The 12,305-nt window shown below is 45.1% G+C and overlaps 1 protein-coding gene across 3 annotated transcripts in view; it reads left to right on the plus strand.

Annotated features, from left to right (window-relative positions):
• The window catches only part of LOC126213328 (peroxisomal carnitine O-octanoyltransferase), a 313,022-nt gene that overhangs the window by 121,032 nt on the left and 179,685 nt on the right, over positions 1 to 12,305 (plus strand). For all 3 annotated transcript variants that reach the window (XM_049941018.1, XM_049941019.1, XM_049941020.1), the window contains one exon: positions 3,366 to 3,580. In XM_049941018.1, coding sequence (XP_049796975.1) covers positions 3,366 to 3,580 — 215 coding nt within the window. The remainder of the gene's footprint in view (positions 1 to 3,365; positions 3,581 to 12,305) is intronic.

Raw genomic sequence — 12,305 nt, forward strand, 5'->3', positions numbered from 1 at the left:
CAGAGCCAATGGGTTTCCTCTTAGCAAGACTTGGAATCCTGTGTTGTCTCGCATCGAAATTGAACGTTCTTCGATGCGGCCTTGATTGCGATATATCGTTGCCAGCAGTGTTTCACTAAGGGCGGTGCCACCTCCCTGTCTCTGAAGGCAGAAAGCGTGATGGGCGGCACATGCGCCGTGTACTGAACTGCGTCCTATATAGGACGTCGATTTGCAGCCTGGCGTCAGTTCTCAGCGGGACTCGTCAGCAGAAGCAGCATTCTCCTGAAGATGGCGACCAATTTTGTTGCCAAAATATCGAGTCAAGTTGGTTTTAGATCTGGCAGCAAACCCGAAGAGACTTTCAAGACTTACTACGCTGGGAGAGCCTACATAATCGGACTCCTTGCATTATTTAAGGGCACTGATTGGCTTTATTAGATACATAGGGAGCAATACCACACAATAAACCTAGTTTCGGTGCAGGCAGTGGCAGGTTAGACCTAAGCTGTTTTAGCTCTCCTGTTAAAATCAATCGTTCAATCAATATGAGCAAAACAAATGTGTGAGCCCCAGCACCCCAGATGTGAAATGCAACACTTTGAAACTGTTCTGAGGTGCCACAGACAACAGCGTCAAGCACTCCGCGAAGTGACTCATCGGGGAAAGAAATGTCGTGTACGACCTTTCTGCCGTACATTCCCAGAGTTAGAGACACGATCAGCTGCATATTGCGCAAACGCGGTGTAAAGACTATTTACAAACTGACAAAGAAGATCAGAGAGTATCTCCGATCGGAAAAGAAGAAAAGGCACCCACTTGCAATGTCGGGAATATACCGCATACCGTGCAAGTGCAGAAAAGTTTGAATGGACGATCGATCGTCAGCGGGACCGCATAACATAAACGACATTCCAGGATGGGGCAAGTGGAGAAATAGGCCGTGGCGGAGCGTGAACTGTGTGAAGCTGACCACACAGCAAAATTCACCGACACAGAATTTCTGGCTGTAGAGAAGAGTTATCACATCTGCTTGTTCAGAAAAGCTATAGAAATACACAAACATGACAATAGCTTCAACAAGAAAGAAGAAAGCCTCAAGGTAAATGGATTCTGGATTTCTGTGCTGCAGGAAACGACCATTGTGGGAAGCAAGAGGAGAACTACACGAGAATGACCACAGAGAAACCCTCAGATATTGGCGCGCCATAGTCCGCGGCCACGAGCACAGCTCTGGTCCACACCGCCAGCAATGGAGGGTGAAACTTTGACAATGCCAGCCAGTTGTGCTGGCGAAATGTTGGAAAAATAGTCAGATAAATGTCAGCCAAAGAGCCTGAGTCAAAAAACGACAGGCAGTTTGTCAACAAGTGATCATTAAAACTTAACAATTGAGATCTGTATTGATTCAAAGAGTTCGACAGAACACTGAAAGACCTGAATCGAAACAAGGCCCCGGCAGTAGACAACAATCCACTAGATCTACTGACAGCCTTGGGAGAGCCAGTTCTGACAAAACTCTACCATCTGGTGAGCAAGATGTATGAGACAGGCAGAATACCCTCAGACTTCAAGAAGAATATAATAATTTCAATCACAAAGAAAGCAGGTGTTGACTGATGTGAAAATTTACCGAACTATCAGTTTAATAAGTCACAGACGAATGGAAAAACTGGTAGAAGCCGACCTTGGGGAAGATCAGTTTGGATTCCGTAGAAAAATTGGAACACGTGAGGCAATACTGACCCTACGACTTATCTTAGATGCTAGATTAAGGAAGGGCAAACCTACGTTTCTAGCATTTGTAGACTTAGAGAAAGCTTTTTACAATGTTGACTGGAATACTTTCAAATTCTGAAGGTGGCAGGGATATAAAGCAGGGAGCGAAAGGCTATTTACAATTTGTACAGAAACCAGATGGCAGTTATAAGAGTCGAGGGGCATGAAAGGGAAGCAGTGGTTGGGAAACGAGTGAGACAGGGTTGTACCCTCTCCCCGATGTTATTCTATCTGTATATTGAGCAAGCAGTAAAGGAAACAAAAGAAAAATTCGGAGTAGGTATTAAAATTCATGGAGAAGAAGTAAAAACTTTGAGGTTCACCGATGACATTGTAGTTCTGTCAGAGACAGCAAAGGACTTGGAAGAGCAGTTGAACGGAATGGACAGTGTCTTGAAAGGGTGTCTTGAAAGGAGGGTGTAAGATGAACATCAACAAAAGGAAACTGAGGATAATGGAATGTAGTCAAATCAAGTTGGGTGATGGTGAGGGAATTAGATTAGGAAATAAGGCACTTAATGTAGCAAAGGAGTTTTGCTATTTGGGGAGCAAAATAACTGACGGTGGTCGAAGTAGAGAGGATATAAAATGTAGACTGGCAATGGCGAGAAAAGCGTTTCTGAAGAAGAGAAATCTGTTAACATCGAGTATAGATTTAAGTGTTAGAGAGTCGTTTCTGAAAGTATTTGTATGTAGTGTAGCCATGTATGGAAGTGAAACATGGACGATAAGTAGTTTGGACAAGAAGGGAACAGAAGCTTCGAATTGTAGTGCTACAGAAGAATGCTGAAGATTAGATGGGTAGATCACATAACTAATGAGGAGGTATTGAATAGAATTGGGGAGAAGAGGAGTCTGTGGCACAACTTGACTAGAAGAAGGGACCGGTTGGTAGGACATGTTCTGAGGCATCAAGGGATCACCAATGTAGTATTGGAGGGCAGCGTGGAGGGAAACCAAGAGATGAATACACTAAGCAGATTCAGAAGGATGTAGGCTGCAGTAGGTACTGGGAGATGAAGAAGCTTGCACAGGATAGAGTAGCATGGAGAGCTGCATCAAACCAGTCTCAGGACTGTAGACCACAACAACAACAACAACAACATTGATTGAAACTAGTTATCACTAATAAATGATCTTGTACTTCATGGTCAAGACTAATTTTTAATTGTAATTAAATTTATTCCAATGTGTTGTTGAAAATCATTTACTACAGATAACATCTGGCATTAGTTATCTTCAGTTGTGTGGTTGCATCGGTTGTTTACGGTGTGTTGTCATTTTCTGTGCAACCTTCTGCTTCCCAGTTTGTGTTGCACCACCCAGTGAGGGTTTAAATTGTCATGCAGGGCAATCTGTCATTTAATTTGTTCCCTTAAAACAAAAGTGAAACACTCGACGAAATATCGGCAGTGGTCGAGGACGTCACGTGCTGTATTGTTATCGAGTTATTTCGACATTCGGTATGCTGGGAGAAGTTCACGTTTCATTGTTTTTGTCACATTTTATTTCCAGAATTAGTGCACTCGATAATTTCGTAGTTCGGAGCTTTACGAGGTAATCTCTGACGAGTGCCCCGTGGCGACCTTTAATGTACCGTGTTGCAGGGCGGGAAGGCAGGTGCCCGTCACACGCGGTGGTGATCTGCCGCTGCGGCCGGCTGTACCGCTGCGAGAGCGTGCATCCCAACGGCGTGACGCCGCTCACCCCCCTCGAGTGGGAGTGGCAGCTGAGGGAGGTGATGTCGCGCTGCGAGGACGAGGGGGCGACGCGGCCTGGCCTGGGGGTCCTCACGTGCAGCGACCGGGACCGCTGGGCACAGGTGAGGCTTCATCACATTTTTTTTTTTTTTTTTTTTTTTTTTTTTTTTTTTTTTTTTTTTTTTTTTTTTTTGAGGATCCCGTGACACCGTAGGTTCCCTCTAAGTTTACTCTTTTCTTTTCCCCCAGTATTCTTTCATCTTTTGAATGCATCTCTTGTTTTCTTACACAGACTAGTTACACTGCCTTAAATTGTGACTTAGAAACTTGTTTTGCAGTTTTTATATATATTAGAAAGAAACATTCCACGTGGGAAAAATATATATAAAAAACAAAGATGTTGTGACTTACCAAACGAGAAGGTGCTGGTAGATAGACACAGTATAACACACACACACACACACACACACACACACACACACACACACACACACAAATATCAAGCTTTCGCAACCCAAGGTTGCTTCATCAGGAATGAGGGAGGGAGAGGGAAAGAGGAAGGGATGTGGGTTTTAAGGGAGAGGGTAAGGAGTCATTCCAATTCCGGGAGCGGAAAGACCTACCTTAGGGGGGAAAAAGGACAGGAATACACTCTCGCGCGCGCGTGCGCACACACAGACACACACAGACAGACAGACAGACACACACACACACACACACACACACACACACACACACACACACACACATCCATCCGCTCATAGACACACATGTCTGACTGTGTCTGTATATGTGCAGACACACACACACACACACACACGCACACATCCATCCGCTCATAGACACACATGTCTGACTGTGTCTGTATATGTGCAGATGGATATGTGTGTGTGTGTGTGTGTGTGTGTGTGTGTGTGTGTGTGTGTGTGTGTGTGTGTGTGTGTGTGTGTGTGTGTGTGTGTGTGTGCGCGCGCGCGCGCGCGAGTGTATACCTGAAGGTAAGTCTTTCCGCTCCCAGGATTGGAATGACTCCTTACCCTCTCTCTTAAAACCCTCATCCTTTCCTCTTTCCCTCTCCCTCCCTCTTTCCTGATGAAGCAACCTTGGGTTGCGAAAGCTTGAAATTTGTGTGTGTGTTTGTGTGTTTTTTATTGTGTCTATCTTCAACGCCTTCTCGTTTGGTAAGTCACAGTAGAGAGAGAGAGTCAAGACAGCCCACTGGTTGCAGTGGATTTTATAGTCGAATTGACCATGGTTTCAACTCCTAAACTAAGGGAGACTTCGTAAGAATTTATATTTAATTACGTAAATAAGGGGGATACAAAGTTAGTCATTAATAAGAAAAACACAAGTCAGTAATAATTAATAATCGTATATAAAGATGTACTTACATACGTAAAAAGTGGAGCATAACAGCTCTCGTCATACAATTATAAACCCCAGAAAGGCCATGTCACATAATAAAACAGCCTACGTAAAAGTTTTCCTGGCATTTCTACTTAAAAATGAAAGATTGCCGCTAAGGGCTGCTTGTGTATACTGAAACAGGTGGCATCAGACTGGGAGGCATGTGCGCCGGCTATGCTACGATGTGAATAAGCCACATGGGGTAGAATTTCACAGTCGAGTGCTTTCGATGCGTCGCGCCCCGGTTTTTCTGTATCTGAGGAAGCACTGTCGTGTAGAAAAATGACTTTGTGTCGTCTATGTCAGTATTGTGGCCTTTTTTTCGAGCAGTGAATGGCCCGGATCAGTCAGTTGCTGTCGCTAACATTTAGTATTAACCACTTCCCCAGGTTTTAACAGCTCAAAACAGACCACGCCCTTCTGGTCCCACCAAACACGAGCATCGCCTTTCTGCCCAAGCGATTCGGTCTTGCGGGCAATACGGATGGTGTGCCTGGGTCTACCCACAATTTTTTGCCCTTCCGGCTCTCGGAATAAATCCCTGAAACTATACGAAGCAGAAATGACTTCGTCGGTAGTGATCAAAATGTGACCTGTTTTTGCGCTTTTCCATTTACTTGTCATTCAAATAGTGTGGTTCCATCTACCAGTCTTGTGAATCTGTCCTATCTCTCATAGCTAATTACAAACAGCTTGTTGACTAACTCTCCATTGCTCGGTTTTCAGTGGTTTTCTACATTCCTCGTCTGCAGCATTGAAGTCAACGTTTTGGAAAAGTCGAAACCATTTTTCACACGTGTCTTGCGATGGAGCACATTCACTGTAAGCTTCTCAAAGTAATTGCTGTTCAGCAGCAGTTTTCTTCAAATCAAAACAAAAAAGCAATGCTGTTCACAAATGCTCTTCATTCAGCTTAAATTTTGACATATTGAACACCACAACTCAACACTATGCACACACTTTTCCAATTTATCACTCGTACGTGTCTGACACTTGTTAATGACACAGCAAAATGGTGCAGTGTCAAATGTTTATAGCGCAAATTGCATTGGTGCGACGTCTGTTGTCTGGGATCCACATTTTGTAAATGCGTACTTGTACACCTAGCATTATTGTCCAGCTACCTCTAAATGCTACTTTACGGCACTGGTGTTTATTTATCTTACAGTTACAAGGGTGAATGAAATGTTAACAGGATTTTGTTTTAAAAAAATCATTAACAGAAAAAAGGCAGTTGCAATTTTTTCCACATACTTTTCTGCTTTATAAATAAATTTTTCTCAGCAAGAAGGAAGGTTTATGAGAACTGTAGAAAGAAACATTTTGTGTCAGGAGCCGATTGCACACAAATTCTTGCAAGCATTGGTCATCTTCAAATTGGTGCCCTTGTACAACTTCTTTAAGCAATCCAAACAAATAGAAACTGCAAGGCTATACATTCAGGCTGTGCAGAGGATCATCAAGTGGAGACCATTAGACCTGCAGTGTGGGGCCTGGCATTGCCGTGGAGGAGAACAACCTGTCAAATCGGTCGGTCTCGTGTTTTGCAGTGATGTGCATCTCCCACCTTCTGCAACATCACACAATAGTACGTGGTGCCGATTGTGTGTCGATCGTGCAAAAAATCAGTGACTGAAGTTCTGCACCGGTCGAAGAAACGTTCGAAAGGAACTTGCCGGCTGACAGTCGAGTCTCAGTTTTCGCTAGGGCTCCCTCTCCTTACCTCTGCCATGCCTTACTGGCTCGTTCAGATTTGGGAGAGTAGTGGAGAACTCTCATTTCGTGACAGGTGACAGTCCGACTCAAATATGCATCACCTAGTTTCCGAAACCTTGCTGTGGGTTTCTCGGCAGCCCTCTAAAAAACTTCCACTTCCAATTTTTGGTCAAAAGGTGAGGAACCCATCTGAAACACACTTTACAAACCTGTGGGTCATTTCTGATGATCGTCTGACAGCTCCCGTAACTTAGTCCGACCTGTTCTACAATTTCTTATACTCTCGCCAGTCGATCATCTTCGAGAATGTCTAAAATTGCCCGAATCTTTTATGTGTTGCACAGTGGACAGATGCACGTGTCACTCCGTCATTGTGAGCATTAGCGACAGAGCCGTTGGACGTATGCAGTGACCGGCTCTCTCTACTCCTGACTGCCCCACCCAGCAGTACTGGAAGAGCGGGTCCAGCCCCACCAAGTGTTGATGCTGAAACAAAAATCACCTTTATATTTGATTCACCATCGTAACTTTGTGACTTCTTACAGCAAAGTATAATAATAGTGTTGCCTTATAGTGTGTGTTGAAGTATGTATTACGTCAAGTTCACAGATATTTGATCTTACCACATTCTGTGAGTTCAAGGGAGTGCCTCTGGAATGCATGAAGTGTAAACTAAAAACAAATTCCAATTTAAAACAGGACTCCATTCAACACCAGCAGTAGTGCATTAGAAGAGAAACTGAGGTGTGTGTTAACACAATATTCACTGAGGTGCAACTCAGTTTATATAAGACAACAGAGGAATTGCCAGTGAGCTTGGATATAGCAGGGGGATCAACAACAGCAGATACCATACCACATTTGTTAATGCCGACTATGATACACACACAAAAAAAAAAAAGTATTGCATCACCTCGGTTCCGAGAGTTTCGTAACCTGTACAGAAAATTGGAATAGAGATTAACATAAACATCATTTTCTCCCTTTTTATTGCTCATGAAAACCACACATTGTATGTTGTACCACCGTACAGTGAGACCTTCATAGGTGGTGGTCCAGATTGCTGTACACACCGGTACCTCCGATACCCAGTAGCATGTCCTCTTGTATTGATGTTTTCCTGTATTCATTGTGGCATACTATCCACAAGTTCATCAAGGCACCGTCGGTCCAGATTGTCCCACTTTTCAACAGCAATTCGGCGTAGATCCCTCAGAGTGGTTGGTGGGTCACGTCATCCGTAAACAGCCCTTTTCAATCTATCCCAGGCATGAAACTTCCTGCCAGATTAAAACTGTGTGCCCCACCGAGACTCGAACTCGGGACCTTTGCCTTTCGCGGGCAAGTGCTCTACCATCTGAGCTACCGAAGCACGACTCACGTCCGGTACTCACAGCTTTACTTCTGCCAGTATCTCGTCTCCTACCTTCCAAACTTTACAGAAGCTCTCCTGTGAACCTTGCGGAACTAGCACTCCTCAGAGAAAGGGTATTGTGGAGACATGGCTTAGCCACAGCCTGGGGGATGTTTCTAGAATGAGATTTTCACTCTGCAGCGGAGTGTGCGCTGATATGAAACTTCCTGGCAGATTAAAACTGTGTGCCCGACCGAGACTCGAACTCGGGACCTTTGCCTTTCACGGGCAAGTGCTCTACCATCTGAGCTACCGAAGCACGACTGACGCCCGGTACTCACAGCTTTACTTCTGCCAGTATCTCGTCTTCTACCTTCCAAACTTTACAGAAGCTCTCCTGCGAACCTTGCAGAACTAGCACTCCTGAAAGAAAGGATACTGCGGGGACATGGCTTAGCCACAGCCTGGGGGATGTTTCCAGAATGAGATTTTCACTCTGCAGCGGAGTGTGCGCTGATATGAGCTTCTGTAAAGTTTGGAAGGGTAGGAGACGAGATACTGGCAGAAGTAAAGCTGTGAGTACCGGGCGTGAGTCGTGCTTCGGTAGCTCAGATGGTAGAGCACTTGCCCGCGAAAGGCAAAGGTCCCGAGTTCGAGTCTCGGTCGGGCACACAGTTTTAATCTGCCAGGAAGTTTCATATCAGCGCACACTCCGCTGCAGAGTGAAAATCTCATTCTGGAAATATCGCAGGCATGCTCGATAGGGTTCATCTGGACAACATCCCAGCCACTCGAGTTGAGCGATGTTGTTATTCTAAAGGAAGCCATTCACAAGATGTGCACAATGGGGGTGCGAATTGTTGTCCACGAAGATGAATGCTTTGCCGATACACTGCCGATACGGCTGCACTATTGGTCAGAGGACGGCATTCACGTATTGTGCAGCCATTATGACTCCTTCGGTGACCACGAGCACCTTCTTAAGTTCTGTAGGCATTGGAAGTCTGTCTTTTTTGGTCAGTCTGGCTAAATTGGAAAGTCGCTGTCGTCACATACGGTCTTTTCTCCGTGCATCAGCATCATAAGATAGTCTTATCCTTGCCGTGGGTGGTAACGGCAAGTTGATGGAAGATACGGTCCTTGTTGGTGTGGCTCTCGTGTTCTCCATGTCCCAGAGCACCGCCAGGTTGTTCTATGCCTGGCCAACCAGAAATGAGATGCAGTTGTTTTCTGCAACATCTTGTTGAGATGATCAAGGGATCTCTGTAGAGAGCAACTGCTATATTGCCATACCACAGATGTGTTGTTAATGTTTCTGAATTGGTGCTTTAGGTGAGCGAAGTGCTTTTCTTAGTGGAACCAAAAGCATTAAACATCTCTAACTCGAATAGGTCTCTGATATGGGAATGATCCACGTCAAGGAAGATGAGAGGGCAAACAGCAGATTTGTAACAATGGCCTAGGATCAGGATCTGCTGTTTGTTGTAACTAACCAACATCTGTGAAACCTGTCTGAGGGGAGGGGAGCCCAAGTCCATGTACACCATGTGATCAAAAGTATCCAGACACCTGGCTGAATACGACTTAAAAGTTCGTGGCGTCCTCCATCGGCAATGCTGGAATTCAATATGGTGTTGGCCCACACTCAGCCTTGATGACAGCTTCCACTCTTGCAGGCATACGTTCAGTCAGGTGCTGGAAAGTTTCTTGGGGAACGGCAGCCTGTGTACTGAGAGGTGGTATTGATGTCGGCTGGTGAGGCCTGGCACGAAGTCGGTGTTCCAAAACATCCTAGAGGTGTTCTATAGGATTCAGGTCAGGACGCTGTGCAGGCCAGTCCATTACAGGGATGTTATTGTCGTGTAACCACTCCGCCACAGGCCGTGCATTATGAACAGGTGCTCGATCGCGTTGAAAGATGCAATCGCCATCCCCGAATTGCTCTACATCAGTGGGAAGCAAGAAGATGCTTAAAACATTAACGGAGGCCTGAGATGTGATAGTGCCATGCAAAACAACTTGGGGTGCAAGCTCCTCCATGAAAAACATGACTTCATCATAACACCACCGCCTCTGAATTTTACTGTTGGCAATACACACGGTGGCAGATGATGTTCACCAGTCATTCGCCATACCCACACCCTGCCATCGGATTTCCACATTGTGCACCATGATTCGTCACTCGACACAATGTTTTTCCACTGTCCAATCGTCCAATGTTTACGCGCCTTACACCAAGCGAGGCATCGTTTGGCATTTAATGCCTTGACATGTGGCTTACGAGCAGCCGCCGACCATGAAATCCAAGTTTTGTCACCTCCCAGTTAACTGTCGTATTACTTGCAGTGGATCCTGATGCAGTTTGGAATTCCTCTTTGAGGTTTGGGTAGATGTCCGCCTAGTACGCATTATGACCCTCTTCAACCGTTGGCGGTCTCTGTCAGTCAACAGACAGGTCTCTGTCAGTCACATTGTAAACAGTGGACATAGGGATGTTTAGGAGTATGGAAATCTCATGTACAGACACAAGTGACACCCAATCACCTGACCGCGTTCGAAGTCCGTGAGTTCTGCGGAGCACCCCATTCTGCTCTCTCACAATGTCTAATGATTGCTGAGGTCGCTGATATGGAGTACCTGGCAGTAGCTGGCAGCACAATGCATCTAATATGAGAAACGTTTTTTTTTGGGATGTCCGGATACTTTTGATCACATAATGTATGTTTGTGCTTTACCAAAGTCACTGCAGCTCCTGTGCCCACTTGCATTTTCAGCAGTTTATTAAACACATGGAAGTCAATAAACAATTTAGCAGGGGAAACAATCTTTATAGAGATACGGTTTATGTCCATCAGTACTACTGTGTCCCTAATGTTTGAAAAGGAGTTAGACACTGATGCAATGTGGCCTTTCTTTCGACACTTCTTAGGGCATGCGACAGGCTCGTGTCAGGCGAAGCGGTACGGACAACACGGAAGGGGCGCATGCGACCGCTGTCGTGATGCAGCCTGTTGCTGCTGTGGCCGTAACAGCCGCTGCCCCGTGCAACACCGAATCCGAGGTTGTACTGCTGCAACCGTTTTCCCGTCATCTTGAACACTTGCAGCGTGTCTAACAGTGGCTCGATGTAGCAGTCTGTTGTCCTGCAGCTTGTCACACTTCAAAGGACTGTGCTGTATTGAGCACATCCGCAGTTGTCGAATTCTCACGCTGAAGTGCTTTTTTGTGGACTTTGTAATGGAACTGACAAATAGAAATCATTTTATTATATTATACACTAAAGTTGTGTTAAAAAAGCTTTTGCTTAAGATAATACTAAGTTAGGTGTTGCGATCAATAATCTATAATGGAATTGTGTGTTCTTTGTAGCTTATGGCCGTGATCTTTGGTCTACAACGGGTTTTCGGCCACTTGAGTGTGGGCTGCAGTTGAGTGTAGTTGTGTACCTAGTTTTGGCAATAAATATGTGTTTTTGATACAAAGAAACTGTGGAATACTGTGTCATGATTTCGATAGTCCAGTGATAATTAAAAAACCCGCACCTTTTGTTGGACCCACAGAAGCAAAGGAATCATCGCCTAGACAATGAGAAGCCACATGGACAATGCAGACTCAGCAGCATCAACAAAGGAGACATCATGGCCAGCTCTACTAAAGTACTATACAGCCATTAGCCGCACCATAACGGTGTCCTTATGGAGATAACTTTTCCTGCACAGTAGAGTAGGTTCATGACAACTTCCCTATCTGGGGCCACACAAATAATATCATGCACTGTGTGATCAGCATAGGATTTGTGACTGGTACTAGTGACAAATTTGAGATGACGTTTCAACCCATGTAATTCTGCAACACAGGTTTTGCGAGATTGATTTGGGTGTTCCTGATAACTGTACAATTCTACACGCATCTCAATGACATGTGTTCTATTACAGTAATAAGTTGAGAGAAGGTCGCACATTTCATCAAATGGTAAGCTGGCCGGTTTGTGCAAAGGCCCAAGTTGGTACAACTACTACATCTACATCTACATCCATACACCGCAAGCCACCTGATGGTGTGTGGCGGAGGGTACCTTGAGTACCTCTATCGGTTCTCCCTTCTATTCCAGTCTCGTATTGTTCGTGGAAAGAAGGACTGTCGGTATGCCTCTGTGTGGGCTCTAATCTCTCTGGTTTTACCCTCACGGTCTCTTTGCGAGATATACGTAGGAGGGAGCAATATACTGCTTGACTCCTCGGTGAAGGTATGTTCTCGAAACTTCAAGAAAAGCCCGTACCGAGCTACTGAGCGTCTCTCCTGCAGAGTCTTCCACTGGAGTTTATCTATCATCTCTGTAAAGCTTTCGCGATTACTAAATGATCCTGTAA

Source organism: Schistocerca nitens, chromosome 11, assembly GCF_023898315.1.
Source record: "Schistocerca nitens isolate TAMUIC-IGC-003100 chromosome 11, iqSchNite1.1, whole genome shotgun sequence".
NCBI classification, from domain to species: Eukaryota; Metazoa; Arthropoda; class Insecta; order Orthoptera; family Acrididae; genus Schistocerca; species Schistocerca nitens.